General features: G+C 39.0%; 1 protein-coding gene across 2 annotated transcripts in view; it reads right to left on the reverse strand.

The window, feature by feature from the left end:
• The window catches only part of DLG2 (discs large MAGUK scaffold protein 2), a 673,276-nt gene extending 657,907 nt beyond the window's left edge, over positions 1-15,369 (reverse strand). For both annotated transcript variants that reach the window (XM_074147586.1, XM_074147578.1), the window contains exon 1: positions 15,049-15,369. In XM_074147586.1, coding sequence (XP_074003687.1) covers positions 15,049-15,150 — 102 coding nt within the window. In that variant the 5' untranslated portion in view covers positions 15,151-15,369. The remainder of the gene's footprint in view (positions 1-15,048) is intronic.
• Positions 15,370-17,994: the final 2,625 nt, after the last annotated feature.

Here is a 17,994-nt window from a genome sequence, read left to right on the forward strand (position 1 = left end):
GCATTAAATAATACAATACTTGGCATGTATATATAGTAACAGGTCATACACTGAGGCCACAAAAGAAGTCTATGGCAGGGCCAAGAATAGAAGAAATCAGATCTTTAATCTCTATTTGGGGCAAGGGTTAACATTTTATACAGAAAAGAACGAACAGACATACATCACTGCTTAGCTCAGTCAGTTTGAAGGATCCAATAAAAACAAATATGATTTTACTCACAGTAAGTCAAATGACAATCAATGGCTACAGCTTTTGAGTATCCAATTGAAGCCCTTGAAAAATCAAGTGGATGTATGGGAGGGTTGGTTAGTACTCCATCGTAGGATGAAGATAGGAGAATGTCACTGACTTCTTGGATTTTCAAATACGTTGCAAAGCTTTCTAGAGAAGAGGACATATTTATTTTGAAAACAGTACACTGCATCTCTAGAAAGTGGAACAGCAGAGCACAAATTAAAAATGTTGTACATTATTTTTTTTAAGATAATGGAAGAGAGGTACAGTTCCTCAAGCCAGAAAAACAAAACAAAGCCAAAAAACCCACCCATGTACAAGGGTTACGCCAGGTATTTTCTAATTCCATTACTGCTATCTATGCTTGCCTTTTCAAATACAAGAAAAGCTTCTCACAGAAGAAATTCCAGGAGGAAAACCCAGACCTCAAGTTCCTCATTGAGAAGTTTGTATGAAACTTTGGAATCCTACAAAAAACTCGACTGAAATCAAGATAAGGTTAATCTAAACTAGAAATATTTCCCTAATTTCATGTTTCTCCCTCCTTGCAATGCCCACCCACTGAAGACGCTTTTATCTCTACTCATACAAGGCTTTCTGAGGAGTTTGAGAACAATCTTGGTATCTTGGTTTTAGGTAAGTCAAAACCTCTCTTGGTAAGTTAAGGGGAAAAGACTACTTTTTGGCTTTGTTCCTAAAGTCTCAAAAGATCAGGACTTGGGGACTGAAGGAGTTGGGTAACCTAGACAGAGCTCTCTTCAATGCTCACCTGCACTGACATGAGAGACAAGAAGAAGCAAGGAATGGTCACCAAGACTAATAGGACAAGCTTTCCTGTATTCCCTTAGTTCAACCCACACCATGTATGTGACAAAGAGATGGACAGCCCTTTTCCAGAGGCATTCCCAGCACAAATATCAAGCAGCTCAATCGAATTTTGCCCTAAGGCTAGTGACTGAGAGTTCTCGATACACTTAATAAAGGATTTTTTAAAGGCAGATATTCAGGCAGAAAAAAAAAAAATAGCAACAATTACAGAGCTCCTTTAAAAATTCAAAGCCTTTTGCACTTGTCAGTGTTTCATGCTGCATTTGTTCTAAAATGTGTTTTCTACTGTGGGATTGCACCTGAAAATGATCTTTGCAGACAGCAACCGAGCACAACGGTGCATTTAGGAGCAGGGAATTGCAGCAAGTCGATGCGTCTCTAAGCAGTCTGCACTTTTCTAAGGGGTCAAATGGGAGCTCAGCAGCAAGCTGCTAAATGGTTGTTTGTATCAACTCTGCAGGAAAGGCCAACAGGTTATCTACAGCCAAAGAAGTGATGAAAACAGCTGTAGCTGGTAGCAAACACAGCCAGAAGGCCACCGCCACCTGAAGACTGGTTGCTTCCAACCACACAGCTGCCAACTCCTCAGGTGTCTCTGCTCATATTTATGGTGTCTAATGCTAACACAATGAAAAAAAATAAAAATAAAGTGCTTTGCACTCCTTTTGGAATCTCACCTGCTAATCTGTACATATGATAGATGTCTACAAGTCTTTCTCTTTTGGGAATGGCACTGTAACTTTAAACATCGTTATATAAGCATGTGTCGGATGTAGAATTGTTTTGCTCTCACACCGTAGGCTCAAGAACATTATTATAAAGGGGAGAAATTCACTTCATTTTCAAAGCTTCACACACAGAAAATGTAATTTGCAGAGTAACAAGTTCAAAAACTATTCAGCTCTTTCTGGTTTTCAGCACCTTCTCTATTGTCCTGCTACAGCTTCATTATTTTCTTATTCTTTGCAGTACATGCCAGTCTTTTTGGATGAAAGAAACCATTCCATATTAGCCACACCAGGAAAATGAATTTTGCCTTGCAGTTAGTAAATGAAGATTATCAGAACTTTTATTCATATGCAGAAAATAACAACATAATAGCTAGGGAACACCAAAGAAATGCTATGTTTACTCTAATTTATCGCTTTTGCATGCCTTGTCTTGTACTCAAAAAAGCTATCTAATTCATGACTACATTAGTTCTCTTTGGTAAATTTTGTGTCAAAACTTGTTGGCCCTAAGTCCAACTAAAATCTAACAGATACCAATGGCCCACATGCACTGTTGTACTTTGTAGTCATTCAATGCTTTTGGAGATTTTGTCAAGCATGATAAGAAACGCAAGAGAAGCCAATCTTCTGGAGTCTTGCACCCTTTAAAAAGGCAGAAATATTTTCAGACCAAATAACCAAATTTCTTTAGGTACCAATTTTGACTGAGGTCTGAGAAAATTTTTCACATAAGCATCTCAATCTCAATCCTAGTTTCTGAAGCTAAACCACACCAAAGTTTTAGTAAGTGACATACCTTGGTCTCTACATCAGGCATTTATGTGGTTTAGACGAATCTCGAATTATTAATATGGAGGTATTTCCCTACGATATGCTTTATCAGTCTTACTTTGGTCTCTGCATCAGCTTCTCACCAGCTAACTAGGGGAATAAATTATGTAGGAAATTCAAAGCGGAATCTGCTTCCATTCCCTTTTTTGGCTTGTTTTAATTTTAGTTGCTCTTAATTCAAGGAGTTAAAACCTTCTTAGAAAGAAATGTTTTAAATACATTGGCAGGATTTAACTTATTCAAGTTTTTGACAACAAATCTTGTTATTATTTACTGCACCATTCAAAGTCCTGTTTGACTTCTCACTCTTGCATAAGAAATTTCAGGGACGTGTCAGTGTGCATTTTCTATATAAAGCAAATAGACCTTTGTATCACAAACATTTTTGACACTTTCAAATGCAGCTTTACAGCCATAAACAGACATTCCGCTTCTCCCACCCACCCACTACCTCATCTAAGGCCTACAGACACCAAATTTTCAGAATTTAAGAGTGGGAGTATTGCTAATGTGTCAGGTAAGTGCAGAGTTTAGTGACCTGTTTGTGCATATGTACAAATATGTGACACCTATTCACCAGTTACACCAATATGTTTCCCTATTCCTGTCTGCCATTTACTCTAGAAATGTCCTGTTAACTTCATTCTCCTCAACCACATCCACTAACCTTGGGTCTAACAGTGAATTTTAAGTGAGAGCCAGTCACAGCAAAGAAAGAACATATGCATATTTGAGAAATAAAGCAAAGCAAAGCAAAGCAGGAGATAAGGCGCTGGGCTGAATAAAGGAAGCACCTGAAGAAGAGAAGCACTGCATGGTCAGATCCTTAGAAGGTGCTTAATTGCCATCAAAAGCCAAGGGGGTTGGTATCTCGACGTCAGAGTCTCACACACTCTACCTGAACTTTTTTACTAATAGAGAAATTGAAGCAGAAGTTGAAAAGGTGAAATCCCCTCCCTGGCAACGCTCCCAATTTTATCAAAAGGGGCTTAATTGCCTCTCTCCACATCTCCTATTGGATCAATGGAAGAACAGGGAGTAACTCTCAGAACATTTAACCTCCTTTCCCATGTTTTAAACACTGGATTATGCTTCCCAAATTTCCTTCTGTTTCAGCTGGAGAGATATTTCACCCGGCACTGTTTAAAAACCAAACCATTTCTTCTGTGAAGTGAGGTGTACAGCTGCATGCTAAATCACCTCTCATCTCTCCTGGTTTCAGTGAAATTTGGATAAGGTGATTTATAGAGGTCCATTCCAATCAACCATCTCTACAATTCTGTGATTATTTCATACACATTCTGATAATGTGAGCTGACCCTTTTCTATCTAGGCTTCTTTCTTTTATGAATAAACTGAAGACAGCAGCAGAAAAATCATCAGAATACAGAACAACTAATTCTCATTTAATAACAGAAACTTTATTAACTCGTGAGGCCCTGTGCTGTCTCTCCTGGTGAATACAAATACTCAAGAAATAACTGGTATTTGCACACAGAATGTGGATTAGTGTGCGAGCAGCTCCTTTTCCATGGCTCGGCACACTGAACATTTTTATTCAATTACACAGGAAAGTAGTAGTTGCTAATGCTCTGTGAAAAAGTGCTGCACTCCAGTAGCAGTAAGAGATTTACACATCGGATTTGCACAGATTAAGTAATTGTAGACAGCAAATTAAACCTCTGTTTTAGGAAGCCAACTCCAGCACAAGATACAACAGTCTGAGCTTCAATTCCCAGCTCTGTGAGGGAGACGATGCTCCTCTGTCCCTACAGCTGTACCTGACCGGAGGAAGCAAGTGTGAAGCTCAGGGCACCTACAACAATAACACTTTTAACACAAAAGCTCCTTCATAACCAGATCTTGCAATCCTCCAAAGGTTTGTCTCACAAAGTCTCACTTCCCTCTGTCTCTGCTAGCTTCCAACATCTTCAAAGGCTATTGAACTTCAAGACGCTGGAAAGACATGCCCTTAATGCTGCAAAATTAAAGATCTGGATGCCTAGAACTCACGTGGGGGTTGATGCATATAGTAAAGAGTGCAAAACACCAGGGCTTTACGGGAGGAGGTGCAACAGGCTCATCTGTAATACGTACATACATACAAAATTAGATCTGCAAGTGTATTTTCTAGGTCATCTTCTTCTCCCTCCTCTCCTCTCCTCTCCTCTCCTCTCCTCTCCTCTCCTCTCCTCTCCTCTCCTCTCCTCTCCTCTCCTCTCCTCTCCTCTCCTCTCCTCTCCTCTCCTCTCCTCTCCTCTCCTCTCCTCTCCTCTCCTCTCCTCTCCTCTCCTCTCCTCTCCTCTCCTCTCCTCTCCTCTCCTCTCCTCTCCTCTCCCCCTCCTCCCCTGAGTTTTGTTAATTGTTCTGGGAAGGAATATGTTTCAAAATGTATCACCAAACTTTGTCTTATGAAAATATATTGTCCTGGTTATTTTATATCCCAAACTATTGTGTATGGAATATTAGTCCTCAGTTAACTTTGCCAGTGCAAAAATGTACTATGCTTTCTTATGCTGTCAAATGTCTAGTTCCTACCCAGCTAATTTATTATCTTACTTAAGCCAAGGACCAGAAATCCAAGTGCAAACACTAACACGGGCAAGGGAATGTAATGAGTAGGAAGGCTATAAATTTTATTTATTTTATAGGTACAGTGCAAAACACTGTTACTTACAGTACTGAAAAGACCTTCAGTCATAACTCTGCAGATTGTTGCATCCTGGATTTGATAGGAATCTATAGTGTTTTGTTTAATTTATTGTAGACTGCAGAATCTGGAATTTAATGTGGAGTTTAAGAGAGCCATATGGCCCTCTGAACTGGGCTGAATGTCCCTCTTAACAATCAGCCTAACCAGAATTCCTGAAGAGTCACAAAATTTGTGTGATGCAGTTACTGATTTGCCTCCTTGCAATAGGTTTATGTTCATCTGCTTGTCTGCTTCCTGCCTCATATACGATCCTATGACTACTTTCAGACAATCTTTGCAAAATAAAAACTCAAATAACCAGAGCTCTGGAAAGTGCTTCTCCCCTACAGCAACTTTATATAATAAATTATAAGATAGGAGCACTACTTGGACGGGTGGAGATAAGAGCCTGTCAGCACTTTCATTTCAAACCCCCTTTTCCAGTGACTTGCAATTCAACCATAGCAATTTGCTGTGTGCAAAATATGGGATGTGAAAACTCAGACCTGGAGGGAGAACTTAAAAAAAAAGGGATACACAATAGTATGTCAAGGTACACCTGAAATAAATACTGGAGGGGGATGGCTGGACAGCAAAAAAGGAGGAAAAGCTTTGATTTTCACTAATATCTTTCCATTTTCAATTGTAACCTCCCCTATCTTAGCCTCAACATGGCTTAATGTTGGTCCTTAAAACCAGTGGTGCATTGTACTTACACAGTTCATTTCATTTCAGTGCTGCATACATGCAATAATTATTAATTCTCAATACTCCTCTGAGGCAGCTATTACCAAGTTGATTTTCTAGAAAGCGACGTAAGGCACTATTTGCCCCAGGTCACAACAGGAACACTATGTGAGAGCCAGAAATAGAAAAAAGGAGTTCCTGTTCCCGGTCCTAAATCAAGACCACAAACCCCTCTCTGGCAGAGACTGTTTTCTCAATGTTTTATGGAGGTGATTATCCTGTTATTGAACTGTGTTTGATACAGGCTGGAATATCCCTGGGATATGTAAGAATTTCAAGGCATCTCACTGCCAGCTGAAAACACCTCTCAGAAACAGCATAAGTGCCAGGACTAACATACTTTAACAACACACTTTAGCAGGTGGTCATTATAAGCTATATACCAGTCTTACAAGGTGGTAGGGAAGCATGCATTACTAATTTAAATGCCTTTATAGGTATGCAACCTTTTAATTCACTGAATTTAAATGTCTCCCTCACTTGCAGGAGCCGTAGTTAAAGTGTAGGTGGATATAGCTAAGCTGGTGGGAAGTATTCCAGGGTGGGATACTCCTACGTGCTGGACACAGGGTGTCTTGCCTTTTGCTGAGTCCAAGGCAAGTTTCTTACAGATTTGCACTTGGAGCTCTAACACAATATACCTGGGTATATTCTGGGTGGACTGTCACAGGTGTGGTGGTGGTAGGTACAGAAGAACCAAGCCTAACAGGGCTATTATTGTCTCTTCCCTATTTGCTAGATTTTTCCAAACTCCCAGTTGTGGAATCATGCCCAAGATCCTTATACTCCATCTACTGTGCTAAATACAGCCATTTCTTAGCATGCTTCTTGGTTCCCAGGCCAAGTGGTTGAGAGAGGGTCATGTCCATCTTACTACTGAAGTGGCATTTTTACTAAACGAAACTGAGGAGACGTGTTGCAAGCTTTCAAATATCATGTAAAGGCAAGGGGCAGGGATGGAAGCTGTTTGAAGATATAGCCAAGAGAATTGGCTCTAGGCTGCAAGCAATCTTCCCTGATGCAGTCTCATCCATGCTCCCTCCCTCCAGTCCCTGGAGTGAACAATCCTTCAAGCCATGCCTAGAAATTGTCTTGAAAAAGCTTGGGAGCACCCCAAAATACAGCCTAGAAACAAAACTAACAATTTGACAATATGCAATCAGGAGTCGAGTACTCGAGCATACTCATTAGCCCTCTTTCACTTAGCAGTATAGGTATATCCTAAACATTTTGCAGCTGGCCCAAGATCTGTAGTTACAGGCCTGTTTCCACAGGGCATCAGCTCGCATCTTGCAAAGAAAGTGACCTTTTGTATGTCTATATTGTCTTCTGCAGGCAGCTACGTGTTGACATAGGCTCTGTACTGCACTTGCCGTAGCTACAGAGCCTCCAGGTGATTCATTGTGTGGACTTCAGTGCTGACACCAGCTTATATCTTTCTGAAAATTCATATTTGGCATATTCTGTCTTAATTACACTGAACAGCTGTGAGCATCTCCTGAAGGAAATCTCAAAACGATGTGTCAGGTTTCTCAGAATCAAGGTTTGTGAAATGTCAGTTTGAGGAAAAATTGAATAACAATTTTCAGTTTCACTGAAGAGTCAGGCATTTTCTCAGAAAGCCTGCTTTCTGGCCATGTACAACTTGGTGGGGATCGTCTGAGTGGCTAAGGGGTGAAATTCCTCATTGAAGCTGGGTGAACAGGGCCATTTTTACCTTACAGATTCCCAATGACACTCTCAATACACTAATAGCTAAGTGACTCAAAAGAATAGCCCAACCTGTCATAACACATCATCAGATCATTCTGTGCCATCTCTCCTGGGATTATAGATCATTAACTTCTACAGGGAGTCACAGGAATCCCCATCAGTAAACTTGCTTCCCGTTCAGGTTTCCAGTGCATTTAGCACAACCCCAGTTAGTCTCTCTTGAAAAATCCTGTCCCTAATGATTATTAATATTGCATCAAATGCTTAAAGATGAAGGAAATATAATCAGAAAAGTGAAAGTAATAAATACCTATATTTTAATAATGAGAATATTTCTGACAGCTGCACTGGAAACATAAAAGCTGCTTTTCAAAGATCAGGAGAACTGTTCAGTGACAGTATTCAGCTTTATTGCTATTATCACTTAAATATATTTATATAACACCTCTTTGTCACCATTCTCTTCTATGACATATTTTACGGTTAAGATGAATGTCTATATATAGCTTCCTCTTAGTCAATAATTAGTTGGTAAAATCAAGCAGCTCATGTAACTGTGCATCAAGTCATTCCAGTCTTTATATATTTCTATTCAAAAGTACCTCATTTTATGTAATTATTATGTAAATTTTATGTAATTATCAGTTAAAACAAAAATATATTTAAAACATTGAGTGTCTGAGCAAACTCTGAACTTCTTCAAAATAGTCAATAACCCTTAGCTATGGGCCTCCTGCCCTACTTTTTCCATAGGTACACTTTATTGTCATATTTCTAACCCAGTGCTTGTGAATCACTACAATCAACTCTGCTTTATTACTATCTTAAAGAAGAAACCCATTTCACAACGTGGTGATATGCTCAAAGGTACAATACAGAGGGTATTCAGAGCATCCTTTAGCTTCAGGTGAATTTCAAGTAATCTAGAGTGATGAAAATCAGACTCTATTGCTGTGCAACCAGTAAATATTCTGTTGTGAGGACAGGAGCATGCACATCAAGCACCATGGTCCATCCAGTCCAGTGTCCAGCCCCTGATGGCAGCTCAAAGCAGATATTCTGGTAAAATGTGGAAAAAAAGCCAGTGATTCAAATGATGTAGGGGCTGAAGATCTCACCTACAACCGAACTTTCTTTCAGTATACACACTTTTGATTAAAAACCCCACTTTATTAAAAAAGCCACTTTTAGTGTTGTTTTCTTAATTTAAACTATCTGCACATTTGTTATGGAGTGGTTTCTCAGGGAAATCTCCTACCAGCCACCCGTCTCCTTCACAGCGTACAGGGAGCTCGTGGGCAGGACAGCAGCAAAAAATGAGACAATATTCTCACACAAGCAGAAATATTTTTAACATCTGATCTTGATGCTTTTAGAAAAATGCCTGGGCATCGCCCGCCCAGACGTTGGCCAGTGCCAGTGAGTGACAGCTAGCGAGTGAGCTCACTCCAAATACGACTGAAATGGTAACGCTTGTTTGCCTTCCCTAACTAGTGACTTAACTCCTATGTGATTGAGGAGATGGGCCCATCATTTTAGACGATTCATGGTCTAATGTTTGTGGGGGTTTTTTTCAATTTTGTATCTAGTCAGACCTCACCAATGTTGCTTTCTCTTCTGCTTGCCTCCTCAGGAGCCTTGCCCAGGCCACTGCCTTCTCACACTGCCCCTGAGCTGCTGTTTCTGCATCGTCCTTCCCCACACTTTTCCTCCACTTGCCCCACCTGGATCTTGCTGTTGCTGTCTCCTACCTCTCCTTAGGCTTCTGCCATCCTTGTGCCTCCTGCAATATTGATTTCAGCAGCACGCACACTGAATTCAAGATAACAAATTCAAGATCACTTATGAAGTTGTAGTCTACTCACCTGACACCAGAGTACTTCACCAGTGCAATGCTCATCAACAGTTGGGAACAAGAAATTCTGAAAAGTAGGATGCGCTTTATAAACTTTTCAATACTGGGAGAAGTTCCTGGCAGGGTCCCACCGCCTTATAACTTGCTATTTTGGCCTCAGAAAGCTTCAGTCTGGTGGCGTTTGAGTACAATGTATAGTTCATCTTTTCCCACACACATTGATGATGGATGGAAACTGCTGGGGAGGGCTTGTACTTGTCCTTGAGCCAAGAGTGTTAAAGTGTAGAGGGTTAGGCAATGCCAGACAGAAAAAAAAAAAAAAAAAGATACAGCCAGCTGAAATTGCTTGGGTTTACACCCCATATCTAGCTTGCATAGATGCTATGCCAGAGAAGAAACCTCTTCCTGCCTTGAGCGCTGCACACTAATGCACAAATCCTCTGTGACACAACTGATCATACTCAGAGACTCTTGCCAGTGGCAATCCTGCATCTCTTCTGAGGCTCCTTCTATTGCTGAGCATTTTTGTTTTAACACCACGGTGGCCTAACAAGAATAATATGTGGAAGTAGGTTTCTCAGTGCCATTGTCAAATGTTATGCATAGCAAGTGGCAGTAATGTTCCAGCTGACTTACTCTTCTGATTGTGTATGAATAGGCAGTAAACTCCTTCAGAGAGTTCTGGAACCCTATACAATATATCAGTCTCTATAGATGGATCACAGAAGTCAGAAGGATCATGAATACATTGTATTTTTACATCTGTTCAGTTCTGGCCCCCAAAAAATTCAGAACTGAAATATGTCAGTGGAGTCAGAGGTTATGTCCACATCAGCAAGCAGCAGGAATGGATCCACAGAATGGAGAGCTGGTAAGAAGGACTCAACTACAACATTACATATATGTTTTGTGTTTTACTTTGAAATAGTGCTAGTCTGTTTTTATAAACTGAATACCCGTAAGATTTTACAGCATACTTGGTGTGTTCCTGGAGTGCATCTTTCTGCTTCATTTCATCAAAAAGGCATCCTGTTCGTGCACTCCAAGCCTACTTTGTAATGCAAAACAAAGCAGGACACATGGGTGGGGCTGGGAGACTAATTTCAAAAGCTCATTTATAATTCCAGTGAATATTCTGTCTGGTTGCATCCAGAAACCACCTCAGACTGTCCCATGAAATGTAAAATCCCACTTGAGTTCATGGAGATGCATCAAGAAGTTAAAGCACGAAAGGCTTTGAGCATGGTCTACCATGTATTAGATCTCGTTGGAGAAGTATTTTCCTGTCATCTAAAACTACTGTTTCTTACAATAACCAGGTCTAGACTATGACAATATAGAGACTATTCTCAATTAAGATCTGAGTGCCATACCATGAGTTTGTTCAAGAGACCAATAATGCCAGTACAAAAAACTAGTAATTTTCTAGTAGTTTGATCATGGTAAAAACAATAAATATGAATGTCAAGACATTCACTAATACCCCTTGTTATTTTTTTTTAATAATAAAACCTCCTATAATTGCAACAGTTTTGCAAAACATAGAAGTTTGGGCAGCTGAAGAAACAAGCAGTTTAACTTTCACCTTGGTTAGTGGAATAAGTCACTATTTGGCTATTTCAGCTAAAACAGAGAAATAGTAAGAAAAAAATACCAAAATCAGCTATTGTGCTGGAGGACTGGTTGTGATAAATGTGCTAGGAGGAAAGAAAGGAGACAGGGAAAAGAAGGAGGTATATCTTATCCATTTTAGAAAAAAAACACCCCACTTTTAAATTATGTTAGGACAGATATAAAAATAAACCTAAATCAAAAGGAAAGTAGGATTTATCAAAATACCTGGTCAAGGTCAACAAACAGGTAACTCATTCATCTTTCAATGGACTCTCCTTAATATCCATTTTCAATGTACAGAGGTAAAGGACATAAGGCAGAAAAGTATTTCCCTGTGAGTGTCAGAATTGTGGCTGAAATGTAATTTAAGAAACATCTCAGTCAATATGAAATCCTTTCCTGGCACTCCTAATAAGAGCAAAATGAACAGGATATTAAGAGTCGGGAGATAACTTTTCTGCAATACTGAACAAACTATTACAGGGCCCAATTCAGCAAAGTGAGTAAGCACATACTGACATTTAAGCGTGTATTTAAGTCTCATCATCTTCAGTGAGAATCTGATATATGCCTTGGCACTTCTCTCGATGGAGATCTGTGAACGCAGGTCTATCTCACACACAAGCCGTCTTTTAATCCATGGACAGAAATCTGTCCAGTAGCTGTGGAGCAACTATAGGACTCATTCATGTCCCAGCCCTGCAAGATTATGAACAAGACAGTTCTTCAAAACACCTCCTGGCACCCGAGGGCCATATTTAAAAACCTGCTTATCCTCTTTCTGCTTTGGCTCTGCAATGCTGTGATGGAAACAGTGGTACTTCCCTAGCAGATATGGGAAAAGTGTTTAAATATGTTAAAGTAGGTTTTAATAGTGGCACTTCAAGTTGACGCTACCCTTCTTTTCAAATTAAACTGCTCTGAATTCTTTGCAATTTCAAGGTCAAGGACCATAAAACTGGGCATCATTGAAAATAAAGGTCCAGGACAAGGTCAACTATCAAAGTCCAGGAAATCAAACTGTAAAGGAAAGCTTCCCGCAGGCTCAGTTAAGACTCCTCCACTGCCTTCTTTGCAACATATGGTGTAGTAAAACATGTACACCCTCTTCCTGCCCCCCCAGATTAACTCCCTGGCACCACCTGTTAGGAGTGAGCAGACTGTAAAATTATTGCATTGGGAACAGATAAAAATGGGTGTGATGGTTCTGATGTGGTGCATTTCTCTCACTCACTTCTGTGCCCATAGGAAAAGAAGACTGCATTTGGCACAAAATTAAAAGTAAAAGCTGTAAATCAAGCATGTGAGTAATATTGCATTCCTGTAACTTGCACGGTCCTTTCTAAAGGAGCTAGTTAATAACCTGACCTGGTTATTTTATCACTTGGACATATTTGCTTGAACTTTGAATTCCTTTGTTGTCTATTCCACTATTTATATTTTAAAACTCTCCTTCTATTCTGAGGACCTATTTTCTCCTCTGCCACCCAGAATACAAAGTGTCATTCCAGTATATTACTCTCCTTCCTGAGTTCAAGAACCACATGATTGTAAAAGTCATAATATTATGAGCATGCTTAGATCCACGATTTCATGCCATGTAGCTAAAAGATTGCCTAAAAAGAAACATCCTTACTTCTTGTTCAAACTTCTTTGCTTGTTAACAATGGATCTGCACCCATAAACATAGAAATAAAACTCTATGTCTACAAAGCAAAAAGTCAAATATTGAGATAGGAGCTGCAGAACAAATGGAAATGAGAAAAAGGTATTTGAAGTGAGGTAATACACCGGTATGTACACAGAATATCTCATGGATGCTTGATGGTGGTATCAAAGGGTACTAATCTGACATGCATTGAACCAACCCAAGATAAGTCAGTTCGCTCGTACTCCTTCTCATCTTTCTGAAAATGATCACTATCCCACACATCCACTTTTCATTTGAGAAGTAGTTCATACACCACCACAAGAAGATAAAACATTGACTGTGACTAACTTAATGAGCCTGAAGCGCTGAAGAAAGAGGAGGAAAAAAAGTTTGAAATTTATGATTTTTATTCTCTTGCTTCTTCCTAACAGGATCTGAAAATCATGAAAGAACTTAAGTGCATCAAAGAATATCCTTTGAAAATCATGCTTACAGGCAGGAATACAAATTGGATACCAGTCCCTAGGCCACTGGCCTACCTTTGTAGAAGGGTGGCTTGTACTTAATTTCCCTTGACTAACAATTCACCTTTATTAATTATAATTTAACACTTGAAAACAAGAGGGTTTAAGTTTTTAAAGTTAAAATAAAAAAAAAAAAAATGAATTGTTGTTACAAAAAAGATGCAAATTAAAAAAGCTTTTAAACTGTTAAACTCTTGATTCTATTTATATCACTAGTGGCATCATGACACAGCAATTAAATTATAACCCTTTCGCTAATAGAACATATTTTTGCCTATTTAAAACGGAAAAGAAGAAACAAGAAACTTTAGTTCAGGAAAGTCTCAAGTAACCAGAGATGTAGGCAGGACGTAGTTTGAGGAAAAGGAGAAGGTAGAAAAATAATTTGTAAATGTTTGACTGTAACCTAGTTTGAGTTTAAGTATATTATATGAAGCAGTAGATGATCTGTCATTAACCTCTAGCTGAACTATGTTTAGGGAGCACTGGGTCATCTATAACCTATTTCATAAAGTTACTTCATTTTATTTAGGCTAGTCTGTCACATAGGAACTCCAAAAATTACACTGTGTTCCCTAGTTTGTGGACTGTACAAGTAAAATTTGGTTTTTGTAGCTTAGTCATTTTTGAGGATTAAAAAAGTTACACAGATGATTTAAAAATAATTACTATCACAACCATTTTTTTATATAACTGCTCATTTACTACTCTATTTAAACATAGAGGAACAGCTTTAATATTATCCAGTTTTTAAAGACAGCAAGGAAAAAGAATGGGACAAAATCTGTAACCCCCACATAAAATCATCATGATTGATCCAGTGATCCAAGAACCAAACTTCTCTACCCAAAGATAACAAGTTTTAAAAACATGCCATCACTTTTGAATTATTTCAGAAAAATAAACAACATTGGTTTACTCTAATGTCAAGTCAGGATGTACATGGGGAAAAACATAGTCCAATACAACACCAACACCTCTGTTAAAAAAAATGGGGTGGGATTGCATTACACAGCCAGAAAAGAAACTTCTCTGGCTAACTGCGCCACCTTTTGATTTAAATTTAGAAGAGAAATTAAATGATTGTCCAGTCCCTAGAAGAAAACACTTATTTAAAGATATTCCTGTAGACTTAAAAATGGGTTCAGGAGCTTACTTTATTTATTTCTTACAAAGAAGTACAGGGCTGTATACTTTAGTATTGCTCTTATGGTTAAAAGCCAGTTCAGCAATATAAATGGAAAAAATATATTCAATCTTGCTGTTTTGTTTTTTTTTCGTAATAACAATATACACATCAAAATCAATAAAGCCGGGCAAATGGCAGAGTAGTGGTTTAGTAATCTTAGCACTGTTAGCTAAGTATACAATCAACTCTAGAACAAATGCTTCATAATCCGTTAGATTCTCTGATGTAAATCTATACTCGTACAACCCTGGGAAACAAGAAAGCTTTACTTCTGATTTTTTTTTTCCTAACATTTAAAACGTATCGGCTGTAAGCCCTAAATTATAGCCAACGTATCGCAATTTGCACTGAAATCTCTAGTCAGACATGAAATTAAACAGCACAGATATTCAAAGGAGTTACAGCATGCATTTAAATACATTAACCACATCCTACCTTGCATCCAAACATCAACGATAAAGTGTTGTTGGTGCATGCAACTTTGCAGTGGCAAATCATTGGTGTAAAGCAGTCAGGATTTCTAACAATAGGGCACATTCCTTTAGTGCTGCAGTAGTGGCAGCCTACTGAAGGCTAAAAACAAGTAGCTAATACAGCACATGGAGTGGCAACATATGCTGCTCAACAGCTAGCTTTTCTCTTGCTGGTCAGAAGCAGCCTGCTTGAATCTCTACCTGTGTCCCATTCAGCCATCCCCTTCTTTGTTGATGAATCAACGATGCAGCGTTGATCACGAATCTCAGGATTTCCCTTCCTCTGGGAAATTAGTTTTTACATCGGGGGAAAAAAAAAAAAAAAAAAGGAAAAAAAGAGAGAGAAATGGAAATGAGGGGGACTAGCAGGTGTGGCAGTATTAGCATGTAAAAGGATGTAAACGCCTACTCATAACAATCACATAAGATTGTCATGCTAGCTGAAGTGGGCTGAAATTATTCCATCGGAAGAAAAATACTGCAGCTCCTGATTTGGTAAAAAGCCAGTGAGTTGCTGCAATACATAGTCATTGTGGGGAGAGAAGAGAAAAAAAAATTACTTATCTAAGAAGCCAGAATCCTCAGCCTTTATCAATATGCATTCCAGTAAGGATTCCCTTTCCAGCGCCTCCCCGAGAAAAAAAATCAAATCAGTTGCAACTCCGGAGAAGCGATGACCTTTGCTTTCCCCAAAAAGATGAATCTCAGCATGAAACAAACTGTGCTCAAAGCTGAAAATCCCCGATGCTGTGAGTTTGCAATCAGAGAAATACAAGTAACATTTATCCAATCCTGGCTTGCCACATGGGAGCTTTCTCCGGGCACAAATTTACAAATAGACAGGTTGAAGGATTGCAGGAGACACTGAATAAAGATATGAAGTTACACGGAAAATGCACCAGCATGAAGCTTAAAAAGCAACCCTCTTTAAACTCTGCTTTTGAGGCAATGTAACTACTGACTCCAGCTAGTGCTGTTATCCTATAACCTGCAAAGGGCTTGCTGTATTTCAGAAATGCAATAATTACAGAAGTTTAGGAGCATAACGCTGGTTTGGATTCAGTTACAGCTGTCGCTGTTCCTTCAGTTAAAGCAACACCAGCTGAAAATGCATAATAAAGCGTTTGGATGAGCAAACCGCTAGCTGTGCTTTTTAAGAGGATTATTTATATCAGAAGTTGGATGAATATATCCTCCAGTTTTAGGTTCGGTCATGGCAGACACACAAATATAAAACAAAAATTATATAGAAAGCAAAGCGATGTCTTCAACGATTTCACAGCTGATAGCAAGGTAAACCCAGCAGTCATTTCACAATGACTTGACCCTGCTTTTTTTGCGACTCACTAAGCTCTGCCCATCAAATCAGAAACTCTTTCTAAAGAAATGAGAGCAGCTTGTCTCCCTGGCAATCACAAGTGAGTTCTTAAGGCACAGCTGAAACAATTTTCCATAATAAACCCAAACTAGAAATTTGTTATACAACAGAATGGAGAAAATGGCAAATGGAGGTCTCTGTGTGCAGCCAGGTCAAGCAAGACAGAGGGTGAATGGTAGAGAATTTTTAAAAAGATCTACCTGAGACTGCAGACCCTAATGTAGGAGACCTTCTCTATTAAGATTTTATCTTTATGTGGATGTATATAAGTGTGTGTGTATTGCATGTATGTATATACCTATATTTGAAGTAGAATTTCTTCAGTATAACTTACTCTCACTTTGTGAAGTTCAAAAACCTAAGAGAATCATTCGCTTAAACAACTTTGATCTTACTCCTTCACCATACAATAACTTTAATTTTTATCCAATTTTTGTGTGTAGCTAAATTTCAACTTGGTATAATACTTTCCGATTATTGTTTCTCACTCTATATTTTTGAACTTAGAGCTTTCAAGAGCCGCAGCTCAGTAAAAGGACAGTACTTTCTAGATTGAAGTGGCAGATAGAACTGCTCCACAGTCAAGAGTTACAACCCAGTCCCATTTCTGAAGATTTATTTCTTGCAAATAGCAGGCTCTTACAGCCCAGTGTCCTCAATTCACTCAGCTCATACTTTTTCCCTCACAGCCTGGACACGAGTGTTACATGTCATGGGAGTTCCCTACGCAGAGGCCAATCAATCAGCTATCAATAATCAAAGTTTGCCTGACCTGTTAGTCCAGCACTTCCTTCTGACTCGCTGTGCTAGTTATCACCTGAAGCAGTGACTGAGCCTGTTTAGAAACGTACTATGGTGACAAACAGCAGCCGTAACATTGCTGAATCTTTGATCTGTTTATTCCTAGCTTGCCTGTCTCATTATTAAGCTATATGTTATACAGATTTTCTTTCAAGTACTGTCTCTCGCATAACCAGCACTGGTGTAAATATAGAAAAGTGTAGTTTCCATGACAATACATTCCATAGTTACAGCCAGCAGCCACTATCATTAAAACATGAATCACTGTGCTACCTTAAGGTGTGAGCACACTACATCACTGGCCTTAGAAGCGTTAATTTGGGATGGGGGTGGCATGACAATATTTTTAGGAGACACTACTACAAAATGCCAGAAAACTGTGCTATTTAACTGTTTTAGCAGTTCTAATATCCACCCATCTTAGACATTTAAGTGATCAGTAACACTCTCAATCTGTCCTAATAATTAGCATTTCTAATATAAGAATGCAACGCATCTGCATTTTTCAATGTTTTAAACACAATGTCCTGATTTAAAACTGGACTCATAATTGCACAAATGTGATTTCCGATTAATGTTCACAGGACCTAATTAAAGTCACCTGCATTTAATTCCAAATTCATATTTCAAAAAAGGGCTAGAAAACCAGCCAGTTATCCTCTTGGATCTTTTGGATCTGACTGCATTCAGCTGGCTCGTGCTCTTAAAAGGGAGGACATATCTGTTCAT

This window comes from Numenius arquata, chromosome 1 (genome assembly GCF_964106895.1).
Source record: "Numenius arquata chromosome 1, bNumArq3.hap1.1, whole genome shotgun sequence".
Classification (NCBI taxonomy): domain Eukaryota; kingdom Metazoa; phylum Chordata; class Aves; order Charadriiformes; family Scolopacidae; genus Numenius; species Numenius arquata.